At 41.2% G+C, this 20,817-nt stretch overlaps 1 protein-coding gene across 1 annotated transcript in view; it reads right to left on the bottom strand.

Moving 5' to 3' along the window:
• The window catches only part of LOC128598602 (GTPase IMAP family member 4-like), a 105,682-nt gene that overhangs the window by 65,787 nt on the left and 19,078 nt on the right, over positions 1 to 20,817 (bottom strand). Inside the window, exon 2 of the mRNA XM_053609185.1 lies at positions 18,889 to 19,146. Within this exon, the coding sequence (XP_053465160.1) occupies positions 18,889 to 18,955 (67 nt within the window). The 5' untranslated portion in view covers positions 18,956 to 19,146. The remainder of the gene's footprint in view (positions 1 to 18,888; positions 19,147 to 20,817) is intronic.

Here is a 20,817-nt window from a genome sequence, read left to right as displayed (position 1 = left end):
ATTGATGTCTGTGCATCTGGTGAAACAATTGCCTCCTAAAATTTTGTAGAGTGACTTTAATAAAGAAAGACTTTCATCTGCAGTTGAGTTTTGGTATTCTGGTTGGGAAGAGTGTGGTAAATCTGTCTCCAGATAGGTCCAGTGGTATAGCTTCTCTGCAGCTTTTTCAGCTGCATTCAGCATCAGCAATAACTGCAGATGCCTCCATGGCCTAGATATTTGTGACATTGGTGGTAGTGGCATAGATTGTTAATGTCCTTGATGTCAAGAGCATTTGGGGTCCTCCCACTCTCATTTTATCCACAATGAGGAAGTGTAGCTGAGGGTATCCCTCTAGGTGTCAGGTTTAAAATAGCCTACTAGCAGCTAAAACAGTACTGGGTTTCAGGTGTGGTGCCCAGAGTGACTATGAGTCAGGGTCCTACCCTCAGGGTCTGTGAACTTATTGCAGAACCTGGGTCTAGGGGATGCAGGTTTGCTGTCTGTGGCAGGGTTGGATGTAAGTTGCCAATAGAGCCAGGATCTGTGACTATGAGGCACTCCTTAGCAGCTTAGTCACAGAGGGTGGGTGGTAGCTGTGATTGTATCCCTGGGGAATAGGAGATAACATTGGCCTGACTCCAGAGAAGAAGTGCTCTGAAGGTTTGGTCCCTGTAAGCAGGGTATTGTTGAGACTACAAGGCTCAGTGACAACTCAGGTCCCAGTGGATGAGGCACTATGTAGCACAGACTCTAGACCCTGGGATGATGTAGCTTGGCAGTACCCCAGACTCTGTGAGGCTAGGTGCAGTAACAAGTACCCCAGAATGGCAGAACACTGTTGTCATTTGAGCCCTGAGTGAGGGAGTAGGGATCAAAATACCAATGCCTCCACTCCCCAGGGAGATGACTGTTTCAGTAGCTCACTCGAGGAGCCAGTCTAGCTCCAGAGAAGCAGGATACTAGAGTTATTTGGCCTGTAGAGTGGGATGTTCTCAGCTCAGCCACTGCTCTGTTTCTCCAGGATGCAAACTACAGTGTCAGCTCAGCCCTAGGACGCACAACTGCTCAGCTCAGCCAAGACACCAATTCCCCATAGGCAATGTACCACATCAGCTCAGGCTTGTGGCTGTTCTGGGTGGTTCAGGCAATATTTCCCTGGGATATAGGACACCACTTAAATATAAGTACCAGGAAAGTGTGTCTGTACTAAGAAGCCAAGGTACTATTTTCCCAGGAGGCAGGATACCACTTCAGTTCTGGCACAAGAGGGATGCAGGGGAGTAGGTAGTGTCTTTCCTGCTGCTTGGCTCCACAGGGAAGAATGTAACAGCTGTTTGCTGCTAGGATTGGGAATGTCAGGGCACTGGCATCAAAATTAGTTTGATGGTAGCTTAACCTCAGGAATAAAAGGGAGACATGGCTACCCACCCCATGGCAAGACACATTCAGGTGTAGTTCCCATTTTGAGACAGCATAGTACAGTAGCTGCATAGGCTACCAGAGTTAGGGCATATCATTGGCTCCTACTCTGTGGGTAGCACAGCAAGGTGGACTCCAGGAAGCTCCCTACAAGCTAGGCTTACTGCCTATAAAGACTGCAAGGGACCCAAGTAGTGAAGTCTCTTCATGTCCAACATGATGGAGATTACTGGGGTCTTCTTGCTTACCTCCTCACCATGGAGAGAAGCTCCTCCTAGTTCCTAGCTGATCTTGGTTGTGGGATGGGGTGGAGGAGACCAGAGGTTCCCTTCTGTGTTCTCTCATCCAAGTACTAACCATGTCTGACCTTGTTTTTCTTATGAAATCAGATGAGATCATGCATATTCAGGGCTTCCTTTCCATCCTGAGTTGGTATTCTCACCAAGGTTTCTGTTACTCCTCTGATGCTCTCCAGGACTCTCCTTCACTTATTTTCATTATAATGTAGTTGTTATTCATTGTTCTAGCTGTCTTTCTGAGGGAGACAAGTGCCAAGGACCCAGGTGGCCGCCATGCTGTCATCACTCCTGCCGTGTCATCACTCCTTCACCCTCTCAGGATCCTCCCAAAAGGCTGTGTTTAAATGGGTAGTATGTTTTACTGAAGTTCAGAATGGAGAAATGGGGTATATTAACATATTGGTCTTCTGAGAGCTGAGGGTTTGGATAGGACTGGTGAGATTTGTGAGCAAAATGGGAAGAGACATAAACTTGATGTAAGGGCTTTGCCCTGGGTGCCTGGGTCTGGCTGGAGCACATGATTAGAAACCAAAAAGGGCATCATGTTAAAAGATGGGGTTCGGGAAATTAAACATTCAAAGCTGTGCCTAGGACTTGCCTCCCACTCACTCGTCCAGAGGCTGAACTGAGCACAGTCAGATGAAGATATTCTCCTTAACTGCTCCAATCAGTAGCTCTGTGACTCCCTAAACACTCATCACAATCTAAGAAATGCCTCCAGTGTCTGAAAAGAGACTTCCAGACTTGGAATTCACTCATGACACTGTCACTGAGGGATGGAAAAGTAAGGAGTAAACAGCTTTTTCTTTTGTCATTCTACCCTTCATGCTGGAGAGGAAGAGAGGATGAGGTCTTCCCTCCAACATCCATCTGTGGGGTCCGCTCCTTCACTTTCTTTCCACTTTAAGTGTAGACGTCACTTAAGCAGGGACAAATTAAGCTTTACTCATTCCTGGTTGTGTGCCAGCCAACCCCAAGTGGACATGACCACTTGAAACTGGTGTAATTTTGCTTCTTGATGGAAATTCTGACATTTCAGAGGGCAGCAGCCTAGTAAAGGGTGGATATCTGACAGCTATTCTGAGAATCAGCCTCACACCAAACTGGGAACAGCACAGGAAATTTCCATGGGCATTATGAGCAGTACCCTCCTTTGTCCACTCATAGTGACTAGAGGGACTCAAGCAAAGAGACTACTACTATTTTCTAACAAAGGAGGAAACTGAGGCCCAGGAAGCTTAGTGAAACACATAAAGCCAGCCATTGTGCAGGATCTGAACCCCTAATCTGAGACTTACTGTTCATTTTCCTCTGTACCTTCAAGCTTCTCTTCAGATGGCCCAACACCTACTCAATGATAAGGTTGTGGGAAATGTGGAAATGACATCTCAAATCAAAGTTTAATGGACAGAAATCTGAATTGTGAAGCACAGTTTCCTTTCCTTCATCTTTGCTCAATCTTAAGGGGGGAAAAATGCCCTCATAGATGTTTGGAAATACTATGTATTATTGCAGAAAGAATGTTGAAACTTCCTACCACAATTGTGGATTTGTTCACTTTTGCATTTGCTCCTGTTAATTTTTGCTTCTGAATTTTGAAGTTTTCTTCCTTTTTGAAGTTTATAGTTACTAGGTGGATGCATATTCAGTCTTCCCATGTCTTGATGATTAACCTGTTCATCATCACAAAATGTTCTTTATCTCTGGTAAAGAGGCACATTGTTCTGTAGTCTACTTTATCTGACACTTAATATAACCAGAGCAGTTTTGGCATGCTTCTAATTTTAATCTGTGCTTTTATATTTAAAGTGGGGATCTCCTTAGACAGAATACAGTGGTATCCTCATTTTTTATCCAATCCATCAATCTGTCTTCTAATTGGAGCATTTAGAAAAATTTACATCTAATGTGATTATCAGTATATTAAATGCTTGTGTTTAGGCTTGGCTCCTGTGGCTTAAGTGGCTAAGGCGCCTGCCACATACACCTGATCTGGTGGGTTCGAATCCAGCCCAGGCCTGCCAAATAACAATGACAGCAGCAAACAAAAAATAGCCGGGCATTTTAGCAGGTGCCTGTAGTCCCAGCTACTTGGGAGGCGGAGGCAGGAGAATCGCTTAAGCCCAGGAGTTGGAGGTTGCTGTAAGCTGTGATGCCACGGCACTCTCCCCAGGGTGACAGCTTGAGGCTCTGTCTCAAAAAGAAAAAAGTTGTGTTTAAATCCATCATCTTGGTATTTGTTTCTATTCATCCCATCTATTCATTTTTCCTTTTTTCTGCTATTTTGGCAAACTTTTTTTTTTGAGACAGAGTCTTACTAGGTCACCCTCGGTAGAGTGCCATGACATCACAGCTCACAGAAACCTCAAACTCTTGGGCTTAGGCGATTCTCTCTCTCTCTCTTTTTTTAAGTCATGTACACATAGATCATGAATACATTTATGTATATGTGGGGTACAATGTATTGATTTTTTTATACAATCTGATGTGCTTACATCAAACCAATCAGCATAGTTTTCTTTTTTTTTTTTTTGTAGAGACAGTTTCACTTTATTGCCCTCGGTAGAGTGCCGTGGCTTCACACAGCTCACAGCAACCTCCAACTCCTGGGCTTAGGCGATTCTCCTGCCTCAGCCTCCCGAGTAGCTGGGACTACAGGCGCCACCACAACACCCGTCATTTACTTGATTATTGTGTTAAGACATTTATGTTCTACACTTGACAGATTTGACTTGTACCCTTGCAATATGCTCCATAGGTGTGGTCCCACCTTTTACGCTCCCTCTATCGAACCTCCCTGCTCCCCTCCCTTCCCACTCCATTTCTCTCCTTCATCCTGGGCCATAGTTGTGTTCTATCTTTCATAAGAAAGTGTGAGTAAATATAAGTTGGTTTTATGGAAGTACTGAGTACATTGAATACTTTTTCCTTCATTCTTTAGATACTTTACTCAGGAGAATATGTTCCAGGTCCCTCCATATAACATAAAAGAGGAAAAGGCTCCATACTTTTTAAGACTACATAGTATTCCATGGTATACATATACCACAATTTATTAATCCATTTATGGGTCAATGGGCACTTGGGCTTCTTCCATGACTTGGGTATTAATAATTAAGCTGCAATGAATAAGCTGGTGCAAATATCTTTCTTGCTAAGTGATTTTTGTTCTTTTGGATACAGTCCTCATAGAGGAATTGCAGGATTCAACCACAGGTCAATTTTTAGATCCCTGAGTGTTCTCCAAACTTCTTTCCAAAAGGAATGTATTAGTTTGCATTCCCGCCAGCAGCAGAGAAGTGTTCCCTTTTCTCCACATCCATGTCAACATCTGTAGTTTTGGGATATTGTTATGTGGGCTACCCTTACTGGAGTTAGATGGCATCTGAAAGTGGTTTTGATTTGCATTTCTCTGATGATTAAAGATGATGAGCATTTTCTCATATGTCTGTAGACCATGTGCCTACCTTCTTCAAAGAAGTTTCTGTTCAGGTCTCTTGCGCATAGTGAAATGAGATGACTTGTTCTTTTCTTATTAGTAAGTTTCAGTTCTCTGTGGATTGTGGTTATCTGACCTTTGTCGGAAATGAAAACTGCAAATATCCTCTCCCATTCTGAGGGCAGTACTTGCTTTACTTACTGTGTTTTTGGCAGTGAAGAAGTTTTTTGTTTGATCAGATCCCAGTAATGTACTTTTGGTATTGCTTCAATTGTCCTGGAGGTCCTCCTTATAAAATTTTCTCCCTGGCCAATTTCTTCAAGTGTTTTTTCTGCCCTCTTTCCAAGAATCTTTATGGTTTCATGTCTTACATTTAAGACTTTTATCCAGTGAGAGTCAATTTTTGTTAGAAGTGAAAGGTGTGGGTCCAGTTTCAGTCTTCTACAAGTCGCCAGCCAATTCACCCAGCACCATTTTTTGTGTGTGTGTGTGTGGTTTTTTGGCTGGGGCTTGGTTTGAACCCGCCACCTCCGGCATACGGGACTGGCGCCCTACTCCTTGAGCCACAGGCGCCGCCCAACACCATTTGTTAAATAGGGAGTCTTTCCCCAATTTAAGTTTTTGATAGGCTTATCAAAGATCAAATGACAATAAGTGTCTGGATTCATCTGTTGGTTCTCAATTCTGTTTCATACATCTACCTCTGTATTTTTGTGCCAGTACTGTGCTGTTTTGATCACTATAGATTTATAGTATAGTCTGAAGTCTAGTAGCGTGATTCCACTTAATTTGTTTTTATTTCTGAGTAATGTCTTGGCTATTCGAGTTTTTTTCCGTTTCCATATAAAATGAAGTACTAGTTTTTCCAGATCTTTAAAGTATGACAGAGGTGCTTTAATGGGAATTGCATTAAATCTGTAGATTGCTTTGGGTAGTATGGACATTTTAACAGTGTTGATTCTTCCCAGCCATGAGCATGGTACTTTTTCCATTTGTTGACATCTTCAGCTATTTCTTTTCTCAGAGTTTCATAGTTCTTTTTATAGAGATCTTTCACTTCCTTTATTAGGTACATCCCCCCAGATATTTCATTTTCTTTGGCACTACTGTAAAGGGAATAGAGTCCATGACTGTTTTTTTAGCTTGACTATTGTTGGTATGTATGAATGCTATTGATTTGTGAGTATTGATTTTGTAGCCTGAGATGCTACTGTATCACTTCTAAGAGTTTTGTGGTTGAGTCCCTGGGGTTTTCCAGGGATGTGATCATATTATCTGTGAAAAGTGAAAGTTTGATCTCCTCTGACCCTATATGGATACCCTTGATTGCCTTCTTTTGCCTAATTGCAATGGCTAAGACTTCCATTACAATTTTAAAAAGCAGTGGAGATAGTGGGCAACCTTGTCTGGTTCCTGATCTGAGTGGAATTGTTTTCAATTTTACTTCGTTCAATATAATATTGGCTGTAGGTTTGCTGTAGATGTCCTCTGATCAGTTTAAGAAATGTCCCTTCTATACCTATTTTCTTAAGTGTTCTGATCATAAAAGGATGCTGGATATTATCAAAAGCGTTTTCTGCATCAATTGAGAGAATCATATGGTCTTTGTTTTTTAATTTATTTATGTGGTGTATTATAGTTATAGATTTACATATATTGAACTAGCCTTGAGAGTCTGGGATAAAACCCACTTGGTCATGGAGTATAATTTGTTTGATGTGATGCTGGATTCTGTTTGCTAGGATCTTTTTGTTGTTGTTGTTGTTGTTGAGACAGAGTCCCACCCTATGCCCCTGAGCAGAGTGCAGTGGGCATGGTAGCTCAGTGGAACCTCAGACTCAGGTTGTGGGCATCCTGCTGCTTCAGCCTCCAGAAGCCGCTGGGATTACAGGCGCTCGCTGCGGTGCCTGACTGGGTTTTTCCATTTTTTTCATGAGTCGGGTCTCACTCTCACTCAAGTGAGTCTTGAACTCCTGAGCTCAAGCAATTCTCCCTTCTCAGCCTCCCACAGTGCTAGGATTACAGGCATGAGCCATCGCTCCTGGCTGCTAGGATCTTATTGAATATTTTTGCATCAATATTTATTAGTGATATTGGTCTATAATATTCTTTACTTGTTGGGTCTTTTCCTGGTTTGGGGATCAGAGTAATGTTTGCTTCATAGAATGTATTCGGAAGTATTCCTTCTTTTTCTATGTTTTGGAAAAGATTAAGTAATGTGGGTACTACTTCCTCTCTAAAGGTTTGGTAAAATTCTGATGTGAAGCCATCTGTCTCGGGCTTTTCTTTTTGGGAAGATTTTGTATAGTTGATGCTATTTCAGAACTTGATATAGGCCTGTTCAATATTTCCACCTCTTCCTGGCTAAGTCTAGGAAAGTGGCGTGATTCCAAGTATTGGTCAATTTCCTTCAGATTTTCATATTTCTGAGAATAGAGTTTTTTGTAATATTCATTAAGTATTTTTTGAATTTCTGTGACGTCTGTGGTTATCTTGTCTCTGCCATTTCTGATTGATAAAGTTTATAGGCTAAAAGCCTATATGCTCTTTGCCCTGGAAGCCTAAGGAAAAAGCAGTTTCGATTTCCTGCTGACCATAAGTTTTGTTGCAGGCCTCGCTACCTCGGTAAACAAAGTGGTTAAGCCTGATTGCTGGAGGTAAAATTCCACAGTCGGTGACACAACATTGTCACTGTAAAGCCTAGGGGGGTTGGGGCAAAGAATCTCCACTCCTAGTGACACAGCTCAGAGGGTAATACATGTAAAATATGCATCTGAAAAGCTGAATGGCCTCTGAACTGTGGGTAAGCGAGGTAATGAGTTACTGTATCCTAGGTTACCAACGGGTTTCAGAGATTTTAAGAGTAATTATACTACATCTTTGAAGTGGTCTTATAATTTATCAGTTATGGGCAAAACAACTGATGTATGTCTTGTGTGCAAATTAAGAAATTTATAATCAGTTAATCAGTAGACTAGTAGGTGCCATGGTAAAAATAATTTAATATTACAATCAAGGTAGTGGAGAAATGTATTGTTATAGATTAATACTGTGCACATGACTGGCTAGCTATTTAAGCTGGCTGAAAATAAAAAATATTGCTACTTGCCATCCAGAGCTTATAGTCTGCCTCTTGCTTTCATACTATTTCAGGAGCAAGCTTGCACCCGCGGTGAAGCTGCTGTCTCCTCATGACACCGTCACACAACAGAAATTAGAAAGTTTACTCTTTTATTTCTGGTAGGTTAGCCAAAGGTTTATTTATTTTATTGGCCTTTTCAAAAAACCAACTTTTTGATTTATTGATCTGTCACATAATTCTTTTATTTTCAATTTCATTTAATTCTGTTCTAATTTTGGTTATTTCTTTTCCTCTGCTGGGTTTAGGGTTGGAATGTTCTTCCTTTTCCAGTTGCTTGAGCTGTCCCATTAAGTTGTTGATTTCCTCTCTTTCCATTCTCTTGAGGAAGGCCTGTAGTGCTATAAATTTCCTTCTTAGGACTGCCTTTGCAGTATCCCAGAGGTTCTGGTAGTTTGTGTCTTCATTATCATTTTGCTCCAAAAATTTGGTAATTTCTTTCTTAATCTCATCTATGACTAGCTATCATTTAGCATAAGATTACTTAGTTTCCATGTCTTTGTGTGAGTTTGCAGATTCCTGTTGTTACTGAGTTCAACTTTTATCCATGATGGTCTGAGAAGATACAAGGAATAATTTCTATTTTTTTAAATTTGCTGAAGTTAGCCTTGTAACCTAATATGTGATCAATTTTGGAGGATGGTCCATGCACTGATGAGAAGAATGTGTATTCAGTTTTGTTAAGATAAAATGTTCTATATATGTCTGTTAAATCCAATTGTTAAATGGTTAATTTTAAGTCTAAAATTTCTTTGCTTAGTTTCTTATTGGAGGATCTATCCAACTGCCAAAGGGGTGTTAAAATCTCCAGCTAGTATAGTGCTGGAGGAAATCAAGTTACTCATTTCAGTTAGAGTCTCTCTTACAAATTGAGGAACATTCTGGTTGGGTGTATAAATAAAATAATTGAAATATCATCATGTTGAGGGTTTCCCTTAACAAATATGAAGTGACTATCCCTATCTTTCTTTACTTTTGTTGGTTTAAAGCCTATTGTATCTGTGAATTAAATTGCAACACCTGCTTTTTTCTGATTTCCATTTGCCTGAAATATAGATGACCATCCCTGAGTCTATATGTATCTTTTAAGGTAAGATGAGATTCTTGTATGCAGCAGATGTCTGGCCTGAGTTTTTGTATCCAGTCAGCCAACCTGTACCTCTTTATAGGGCAATTTAAGCCATTCACATTAATTGAGAGTAGTGATAAGCCTGGAATTATTCTGGGTGTCTAATTTTTTGAAATTCCAATGGACATTTTTAATCCTTTCACCACTGTGGAAGTTGTATTTTGATCAAAATTTTCTGAGTGAGTTTACTTTGGTGATAAAGCATTGTGGTGGTCATTGTGGAGGATGGGTCTGAGAATATCCTGAAGAGCTGGTTTAGTTATGGAAAATTTCTTCAGCATGTGAATATCGTTAAAGTATGTAATTTCTCCATCATAAATGAAACTCAATTTAGCTGGATACAGGATCCTGGGTTGGAAATTGTTTTGTTTTAGGAGGTTGAAGGTAGATGATCATCTTCTAGCTTGAAAAGTTTCAACAGAGAGATCTGCAGTCATTCTAATATTCTTCCCCTTGTAGGTTATGGCTTTCTTACAGCTGGCTGCTTGCAGTATTTTCTCCTTCATATTAACTTTGGTGAAATTAATTATAATATGTCTGGGAGATGCTTTATTTGGGTTGAGTTGTGCTGGGGTTCTGAAACTATCTGCTATCTGAATTTCCACATCTCTTGCAATGTTTGGGAAGTTCTCCCTGATTATCTCTTGGAGAAGAGCATCTGTACCTTTCAAAGCAACCTCATTGCCTTCAGGGATTCTTATAAGGCGAATATTAGTTTTCTTGGAACTATCCCAGAGCTCTCTAAGAGAATAATCCATTTTTGCTCTCCACTTCTCTTCCTCTTTGTGCATTTGGGAGCATTCAAAAGCTTTGTCTTCAATGTTAGAAATCCTTTCTTCTGCCTGCTGCATTCTATTACTGAGGGATTCTACTGTGTTTCTCATATCTTGGAAGTCTGCAACTTCTTTTATCAATGTGTCAAAATCTTTGGTGATTTTGTCTTTGAATTCAGTGAATTCTTGAAACAACTTTTTAATTATTCCTAGAATTTCTAATTCCAACTTTACTTCCATTCTGTTAATCTTATTTGCCATCCAGAGTCTAAATTTGATTTCTGACATCTCAGCCATCTGTTTATGAATGGGATCCGCTGGTGTGGCTGGTTTGTCATTCCTTGGGGGAGTTGATCGTTCTAATTATTCACATGGCCAGATTTTTCCACTGATTCCACCCCATGCTTGTTTTCACCATTTGGCTAGAGAAACAGGTAAGGTGAAATTGGAGTGAGGTTTTCTTGGGTTGTGATTGACCAGCCCTTCACCAAAGAGCTTTTCCTCTACAGCTTTGCAAAGGATCTGTACAGTACTATAGTTTGAGACTTTGGAGATCTGCTTGGTGTGCTGGGGCTAGGTAGCTCTGTCTTGTATTCAGCTTATCTCCGTCCAATCCTAGTGAATCGGTGACTCTGGATTAAAGTCTTAGCTTTGGAGAAATACAAGCAACTAAGACATCCCACCCCCCACAGGCAACACCTGGAAGAGGAACATCAAACTTTCCCACTAAAACAAAACCAGGGTACCACATTGGAGGGTCCTCTGTTGATCTGTCCAGATCAAGCATTCCAAACTGATTGTCCCAATCAGTACCCACTCTCTAGCTGGAGAGTTCAAAAAGTCCCCAGCAATTAAATAGCAGGGGTCTAGTGGTAGCTCAAGTGCAGCTTGCTCTGGTGCTCCAAGGAGTCAGAAAGGCCCATAGAGTAGAAGGTTTGGACCAAGGGGGCTGATGCCTCTTTCCCCACCTTGCTCCCCCTTCACCACCGGACTCTGGTAACCCTAGTCTCTGGTAACCCCACTGCCAGTCTCTGTTAACCCAGTCTCTGTGGCCCAGTTCTGTCCAATAAGCAAATGTGCCAGGGCTTTGTGCCCGCCAGTGTCAAAGTATAGTCAATGCCTCCTCCTCTTGGCTACCACCCTCTGCCACCAGCCAACAGGGGGAGCTGAAGCCTGCCTGCCTCAGGTACTAAATGGCAACTAGGGAATGTTCCACCTGATCTCAATCTAAACCTGAGGATATTCAGATAGCAAATGTATTTCTCCCTCAGCCACTGCATCTTTGCTGCTGCTGTTCTGTAGCTCTGGTATCCCTTTAGGGTGACGTCTAGTTCCTTCTGGCAGACCACATAGTTGGGGAGGTGACTTTCCAAAATTAGACCCCAGCAGGATCACTCTATTAATGCTGATGTTGGGTGGGAGATGTCTCCACTTGGGTTCGTGTGCATCAGCAGTTCCTAAGTCTCCGCTCATCTCACAGAGACCCAAGCCTCCATCTGCTGCTGAGATATACTTTCTCAGAGCCAGGCAAGACACCTTTCCCTCTATGTCTTTCTGCACTGTTACAGGATTCACCAGGTACAGCATAGCTGCACTGCCTCTGTCTAAGCAATGCCCAGTCCTAGCCAAGAAGTGCAGACATTCTGGTCTCTGCAGGGGTTGGACTTCTAGACCACCAGGCAAGGGGGGAATAGTAGACTGGAAGTTCAAAGTGGCAGGGAAAATATTTGTTCAAACTTCCTGCCAGACAAGAGATTTCCTAGGCTCACAGTAGGGATTCTCTGGAGAAGGAGTCCCAGCTTCCAGCAAGTCACTCCAGTGGGGTGAGAGAAGAGAACCTCAGTTCACCGCTCACTAGTAGAGATCCCACAGCAAGCAAGCAACTCTCTCGGGGGAGAGGATGGACACATGTCCTCTTTGGGATGAGTTCTGTACCTGAAATTTGTTTCCTTGGAGTCGCAGCTTGCCTCAGTAGAGAAAATATGCAAATATCTATCTCTTCTCTCAGCTCAGTTCCCTCCCTTCGGCTTTGTTGGGTTCTTTCTGGCCATTATCTCTCCCACTGGACTGGAGCTTCTGTTGAAAGCTGGCTCCAGTCAGTCATCCTCCCCCATTCCCCCTTGTTTTTATTGAATATAAAAATTGGAGTTAGGGAAAATGGCCAACCCAAGGATTTAGCAAAACACAAGACACATTGAAACAAAATGAGCAAATAAATAAACAAAAAAGCTACCAGACACACAAGCACACAGATGCATAGACAATAAGAAACAAATAAACAGGGTGGTGCCTGTGGCTCAGTCGGTAAGGCGCTGGCCCCATATACCGAGGGTGGCGGGTTCAAACCCAGCCCTGGCTAAACTGCAACCAAAAAATAGCTGGGCGTTGTGGTGGGCGCCTGTAGTCCCAGCTATTCGGGAGGCTGAGGCAAGAGAATCGCTTAAGCCCAGGAGTTGGAGGTTGCTGTGAGCTGTGTGATGCCATGGCACTCTACCAAGGGCCATAAAGTGAGACTCTGTCTCTACAAAAAAAAAAAAAGAAAAGAAAAGAAACAAATAAACAGACAAAAATAATAATTATTATAATAAAAAGAAAAGAAAAAAACTCTAATAGCCTGATATAAGCACTCTCAGCAACCATAAGAAGGGAAGAAGAGGAAAAGAAAAACAAAATAGTATTAATAATAATTTTTTTAAAAATTAACAATAACTTCTGTAAGAAAAGGATAAAACACAAAAGAGCAAAAAGAACGAGCAGAGAAAAAAGAAAAAAACCACCAACAACAAAAATATTATTCTTACATATATATAAAAACATATGACTATACATATGCTGTAGGGATCAACTTTAGTAGGAATATATTTATGTTGCAAGATACCTTCTGGACACCAGGTAGTACCATGAGTGGTTCCCAGGCTTATACCTGATTCACGGTTTACACTGGTTGTTTGGTGGTTGCCTGGCTACCCACTTGGTGCTTAGACCCCGCTGAGTTGTTGATTCCTCCAATTTTAAAAAGAATCTTCACAGGTAGGTTTCACAAATTCTCCTGCAACAGTTCCTGTGAAAGTGCAGAGTATCTTGGACCTGCTTTGGGTACAGGATGGCTGCCTCGTGAGACTCAAATCACCACTCCTGGCCCATGCGAATAGGTGCCTATGACAGTCGCCATTTCCAAAATTTCAAAATATGTCTGCTTTCTGACCAGCGCCTAGCCCTGGCTGTGCCACTCCAGACAGCACCCCTATCTGACCATGAAATTCCACTCAGGAGTCCATGCTTCACTAATTTTTCTGTACAACACCTAGTTTCCCCAGAAACTGGGAATTGTAATCTTCCATGGGGCAGGGGCTGGTTACTGCTGCTGCCGCCCACTGCAGAAACACAGAAATCTTTCTGGCAGTCTCCACGGCTCCGGATTACACTTTCAGTCCAGCAATCCACCACTTTGTTGCATACCCTAAACTGCCTGTCTACACCAATATTCCCCACCAGGAATGATCTAGCCCACTCACTCTCACCTGTTGTTCCCAAAGAGCTGAGCTAACCATCTACCTGGTCTGCCATCATGCTCTGCCTCTGCACATGGATAAACACAGTGGCCTTAACCATGCACACACCATCTAGAGATGAAGAGACTCCCTGGGCAAGGTGTAGGGGAAGGGATAATACATCCTCCATGAACTGCCACATGTTCAGCTACCCAGAAGCTTAGGCAATTCTCTTGCTTCAGCCTCCCAAATACGTGGGACTATAAGCTCCCATCACAATGCCTAGCTATTTTTTTATTGTAGTTGTCTGGCCTGGGCCAGGTTCAAATCTGCCAGCCTGGTGTGTGTGGCCAGCGCCCTACCCACTGAGCTATGGACACCATATTTTGGCAAACTTTAAAATTTCATTTTATCTCCACTTTTCCTTTATTAACTGTGTTTTATTTTATTTTATTATCAGTTGCTCCTCAATTTACAATATGCATCTTTAACATTACATTACATTAAAAAGAAAGACCTTTATAACATCACACTTTCACTTCATTCCACTCATCTTTTGCATTACTATTGTGAAACATTTTATATTTGCATAGATTATAAACTGAAAGATTGTGCTTTCAAGGTCAATTATCTTTCAAAGACATTTTAAATTATAAAAAATAATCTCTTGTATTCATCCAAGTATTTACCATTTGGGGTCCCTCACTCCTTTGTGGAGATCCCAGTTGACATCCACTTTCATTTTCCATCCACCTGACCTACCTCATGGAATAGTCCTCAGCAGCCTGTTGTACACTGTCTGGAAACAGTTCCTTTATACATTTTAGCCTCCTATTGTTTATATAAGGAAGATAAGTAACAATCTCAGTCGCTCCATCATAACCAGAAACAAAAGACCCTTCCCTCATTTCTTTTCTTGCAATGTGTTTACTGAAGATACTAGATAATTTGTACAATTAATTTTCCCGTTTTGAATTTTGCTGTTTGCATCCTCTTGATGTCACCTACCATCTTTCTCAGTCTCATACATTTTTATAAATGGGAATTTCGTTGTCTTTAGTTCAATAAGAGACAACAGAACAGAGTTCAATTTTTGACCAGGTTATTCATAGATGGTGTTGAATGTTTCCTTCAGGGAGCAATTGATGCCTGGTTTTTCCTCTATTTGTGTTAGCAGTTATTAATGATTGTTGCATAGATCCATTATTTCTTTTTTTTTTTTTTTTTTTTTGTAGAGACTGAGTCTCACTTTATGGCCCTCAGTAGAGTGCCGTGGCCTCACACAGCTCACAGCAACCTCCAACTCCTGGGCTTAAGCGATTCTCTTGCCTCAGCCTCCTGAGTAGCTGGGACTACAGGCGCCCACCACAATGCCCAGCTATTTTTTGGTTGCAGTTTGGCCGGGGCCGGGTTTGAACCCGCCACCCTCAGTATATGGGGCCGGTGCCTTACCGACTGAGCCACAGGCGCCGCCCCATTATTTCATTAAGTGTTGCAAAATGGTGATAGTCTATCTTTCATTAAATAGCTAGCGTATTCTTATTATTTCCTTTGAAATTATTTAGTAAGACCAGACGTGGTGGCTCACACCTGTAATCCTAAAATTCTGGGAGGCCAAGGCCAATGGATTGCTTGAGTTCAGGAGTTAAGACCAGCCTGAGCAAGAGCGAGACCCTGTCTCTACTAAAAATAGAAAAACTGAGGCAAGATGATCTCTTGAGTTCAAGAGCTTAAGGTTGCTGTGATACCACGGCACTCTACTCAGGGTGCCAGAGTGAGACTTTGTCTCTGAATAAATAAATAAATAATTTAGTAAGCTTAAGTACAGTTTATGCAGGCAGGGCAGGATAAATGCTTGGTAAACACCAGGATGAATTACAAATGAGCGAAACATTTAAATGTCAGAAAAAAGAAAATGTTTAAAGTCCTGGAAGGAAACAGAAAAGAATCCCATTATAATCTATGCATGTAGAAAACATGACTCAAAATCCAGAACATATAAGTATTAATTGATTAATTTTCCTACATAATAGTAATACACTTCTGCATAACAAAAATAAAGTAATAAATGAATGACAACCTAGAACATAGTACTTGTAACTTATATAATAGACAAATGACTAATATCTTATGTAGTGTGTCGATGTAGGCTGATGAATTGTAATAAATGTACAGAATGTCCATAGTAGGTGAGTCTGTCCATGTGTGGAGACAAGGTATGTTTGAGAACTCTGAACTTTTCACTCAATTTTTTTGTGAACCTAAAACTTCTCTAAAAATAGAGTTTATTATTTTAAAACAGGAAAAAGACCAAAAAATCATTGTAGAAATGGACAGAAGACATAAAAAGAGAACAGAAAAGCAAACTAATATTAAACATATGAAAATATATTTCATCTCACTCATATGGAGATATGATCTCTTCCCTGTCAGGTTTTCACAACCTCAAAGTATGAAAATAAACAGTTACCTTCACATTTCATTAGTGAAAAGACAAAATGGCACAAACCTTGTGCTGGGAAATTCAGCAAACAATCCTATATCATTGGAAATAGCAAAGTTTAGAGGCACCCCAATGTCCATCAACTGAGATGGGTTAACACAAACTCAAGTTTTATTACAGGACTACTATGCAATTGTATAAAACAAAAAGGTGACTCTCTAGATAATTACATGTAACAATCTCCATGAGTTGGATGTGTATGTTTCTGAAAATAAGGGTGCACCTTTTTTTATTAAAGAAAATCTGTAGCTTACTTTGGTAGGTATCAGGAAACATGAGTTATAAGTGTCTAAGATCAGTAAAGATATATCTAAAAACTACCAGTGAGTAGGGATAACAATACAAATGTCAACAAAACTTTAGCTTCCCATTATGCATAACAAACACGCTTCTATATTGCAGCAAATGATGCAAATGCTACAGTGCAATAACCAGAAAAATGATCCCATTTTTTATGAGCTTGGCTTTCCACCAGACTCCTGCCAAAGCAGCAATTTTCTACATGCTATGTTATTATAAATTGACTTTGGAACTGGTTCTTGCATGCAATTTACTACTATTCTCATATGGCCATGTAAGTACTATATGGGTTTTGAAATTAAGGAAATACAAATGATTTGTGGAGTGTTAAAGACCAAAACTTATTTTCAAACCAGTGCCTTCAAATTGTACATACCTTGCCTGGTGCCCAGATGAGAAGAGTGTAATTTAACCACTATGTGCGTCTTCAGGTTGTGTGTTAATAACATGTACAAGATTGTACATTTTGCTAGCTCTACCCTGCACAAGAGTAATGTACCATCAAAGGCAGACGTAAGGCAGGCAGTTTTCTTAACAGAAGATTCTAGACATAGTATTTCCAATGAAACCAGTAATGTACCAAGCAGTTCTAAGTAAAGTACCCAGTGAGGAGCCAATATTGCATCGACTTTCAGAAATCCAGTTAGAAGAAATGAAGAAGTCATTGATCTTAAGTTGCATAATTAGGGGCCACACAGACTATGAAACTACAAGGGCAAATTATAAGTCATTTTCAGAAATAGCTCCTACAAAGAAAGAATGAGGCCAGAAGAAGCAAAACAGGAAACAGAACACAAAATATCTTCTCTCAACCAAGCTCAGGTGACTTTGAACTAAACAACAACAACAAAAAAAAATTGAGAACCTAAATAAGAAATTGAAAGCAATCAAACAGGTAAACAGTTAGAAAAACTAGCTGCAGAAAATTGAAAAAGAGATAGCCTTCTCCAGGAGCTAGAAGATTTTATAAGTCTTTTAGATATTTATAGAAAACAAGTTGAATACTAGAAATCAGTGCAAATGTATCTTATTGTTAAATCTCATGAAGTATCCTGAATATTCTTTTCTCCACACTTGATGTTTATCTATAACAGTGGTTCTTAACCTTCCTAATGCTATGGCCCTTTAATACAGTTCTATGGCTCTTTTCTTTCTTTTTTTTCTTTTTTCCTTTTTTATTATTAAATCATAGCTGTGTACATTAATGCAATTGTGGGGTACAATGTGCTGGTTTTATATACAATTTGAAATATTTTCATCTAACTGGTTAACATAGCCTTCACGGTATTTTCTTAGTTATTGTGTTAAGACATTTATATTCTACATTTAGTAAATTTCACATGTACCCTTGTAAGATGCACCATAGATGTGGTGCCACCAATTACCCTCCCTCCACCCAACCTCCCCCCTCCCCTCCCCTCCCTATCTCCTTTCCCCATATTTTTGGGCTATAATTGGGTTATAGCTTTCATATGAAAGCTTTAACTTGGTTTCATAGTAGAGCTGAGTACTTTGGATACTTTTTCTTCCATTTTTGAGACACTTTGCTAAGAAGAATATGTTCTTTTCAAAGAGTAAACTTTTACTTTTGATCTTATCTTTATTTCTTTTCTAGTCTCTATTTTATTTATTTCCATTCTAATTTTTTACCTTTCTCACTCTTGCTTTATGTATAGCTCCTTATTCCTGCATGTTGATCATACTTTCTTGTTTCTTTGCTTGTTTAATAATTTCTGTTGGAAACTGGACATTTTCCATAATATAATGTGGCAATCCTAGAAATAATATACTTCTCCTTACCCCTAGAGCTTGTCTTTATTGCTGTTATTGCTGTTGGTTCTGTTCAGTGACTTTTCTACACTAATTTTGTAAAGTCTCTATTCTTTCTTATGTGGGGCCAATGACTTCTCTGCCCAGGAAGTTTAGTGGTAAACTAATGATTAGACAAAGAGTTCCTTAAATTCCTGGAATCTATAAATCCCCCAAACTTGGCCCCAGGGCTCTGTGCTTTTTGGAACATACGATAGTCAGCTGGACAGTTAAAGCTCTGCCTTTATTTTCACTTCCTGCTTGTGCAGCAGCTCTAGCTCAGCCAGAAGTGAAAGAAGTTAGGGCATTCTTGGGTCTTTCTGAGTATTTGCTCTTTCCTGGGCATGTACACAATGTTGTGCATTCACGTGGCCTTCTACAGTTCCAGGAATATGTCAAGGCTTTTTCAAGTTCTCAGGGATATCTCATTCCACAGCTTTTCCTTTTGAGCCTTTTGTTATTTTGTTATTTAAACTGTTATTTCCCCCCATTTGTTATCCACTGGTCTTATGCAATCATGATGTTAAACAATCACTTTCAAAAACACTCATAGAAAACACTGTTAGAACCGAGTGAGCTCCAAGTCAGGTCAAAGAAAGACAAACCTTGCTGGTAGGTCTTGTAGGAAACCACCGGACAGTTCAAAATGACATTTCTCCAGGAAGAGGGCATTTAAGAAGCAGCAACTCCACTGGGCCCCTGCAGCAGCTGCCAGGCCGCTGGTCTTCACTGGATTTCAAGGCTACCACAGAGTTGGGGGTGATGGGAATGAGGTGAGTTGAAAGACCATAAAACTCACTGTTCTATTTTCTTCAAATAACACTCCCAGTATAGCTTCCAGCCTTTGGTTAACATCCAGAGCTCTGGAAAAAAAAAAAAAAAGTGAGTCTCACTATGTTCAACATTGTTCGCCTTGTTTGGGTGAAGATGAAGATTTTTGGATGACATTGCCCTGCCATTCCCACTGACATCGCCTCACAATTATATTTAGGCCTCATCAATAGCATCATGGGTGCAGCATGGAGGGTAGTCAGGGAGAAGCAAGCCCTGAAACAAGCTCCATCCTGACAGATGGTCGAGCCAGACCAGAAATGACGGTGACCATAAGTGGAGTGGAGACAAAGGGAAAAATGTGGATGCTCCAGAGAGAGCGAAGGCCTTTATAATCCACAACGTTTTGGTATTTATTGGAACAAAAAGTCGAGATTCCTGGTTTGGACACCTTGACAGTTATGGTACCATTCCCACATCAGGAAACCCAGGGAAGAAGGTTGAGTAGCCAGCGGAACCAAGAGAGGCTGCATGTGAACCTCACTGCCCAGAGAAAACTAAACAGTCAAAAGAAATACCATAGGTGTTTGCTGGGTGCTCTGGTACCCAGGAGACCTACAAATATTGACAACATAATGACATGGTGGCCAACAGGACTGAAAGTCATGCTTTGCATTAATAGTGCTGAGTAAGCAGTACCCAGCAGAGAAGGATTCACGTCAGGAAAGCATAAAAACTTGGTAAATGCCACAACACGTGACAGAAATGTTCAATAGGTAATAGGGCTCATCCTCTGGGCCACCTCAAACATACATCCTGGGAAACCGAGACTTAACAGAAGCTAGAGTGCTGCATAGCAGGCGGGTGCCGCTGGGGACGCATTCCTAATATTGCCAACGTGGCATCATTTTAAACTTCAGGTTACTGTAGACTTATGAAGATGAATCACAAGTATGTTTCCTGAGCCTCTTTAGAGTTTAACAGCTTGGCCATGGCTTGAGCACACCCCCCCCCTTTTTTTTTGTAGAGACAGAGTCTCACTTTATCGCCCTGGGTAGAGTGAGGTGGCATCACAGCTCACAGCAACTCCTGGGCTTAAGTGATTCTCTTGCCTCAGCCTCCCGAGTAGCTGGGACTACAGATGCCTGGCTATTTTTGTTGTTGTTGTTGCAGTTTAGCCGGGGCTGGGTTTGAACCCACCACCCTCAGTCTATGTTGCTGACGCACTACCCACTGAGCCACAGGCACCACCCCGGCTTGACCCCTTTTAATCTAGCTACACACTGCCTGTAATCTGTGAGTCAGGACACACAAGCCGGCCACACCCACCCTCTCAGGTATGTGAGAACAGAGCTAACTGAAAAGCCATCCACAGGAAATGTTTATAGCTGGGGAGAGAAATGTACTGTTCTGATCACAGTTTGACTTCACAGCAGCCTGTGGAGCACATCCTGTGTCAATTCCTGAAAACAAAGAGATATGAGGGTAAAGGCCACAGAGGTTTCTCACTGATGACAAGCTGCCTCTGTGGTAAAATGGAGAAGAGGCGCTCTGGTGCCTAGAGCCTCAGCGAGGGTGGTAGCGCCCCAGCAGGAGACGCTGGACCCAGGGGTTCCAGGAACACAGCAGTGGAATAGGAAGGTGAGGGGCTTACTGGAGAAGGGGATATTTGGTTTGAGGTAGGAGAAGAGGAGGCTCTAGATCAGGGATCTGAGGACTCTGCCACTGGGACAGCCTGCTTTCAGGTTCCATGAATCAGGCCC

This window comes from Nycticebus coucang, chromosome 11, assembly GCF_027406575.1.
Source record: "Nycticebus coucang isolate mNycCou1 chromosome 11, mNycCou1.pri, whole genome shotgun sequence".
In the NCBI taxonomy this organism is placed as follows: domain Eukaryota; kingdom Metazoa; phylum Chordata; class Mammalia; order Primates; family Lorisidae; genus Nycticebus; species Nycticebus coucang.
Note: the sequence above shows the minus strand (reverse complement) of the source record. Positions and strands in the feature narration are given on the sequence as shown.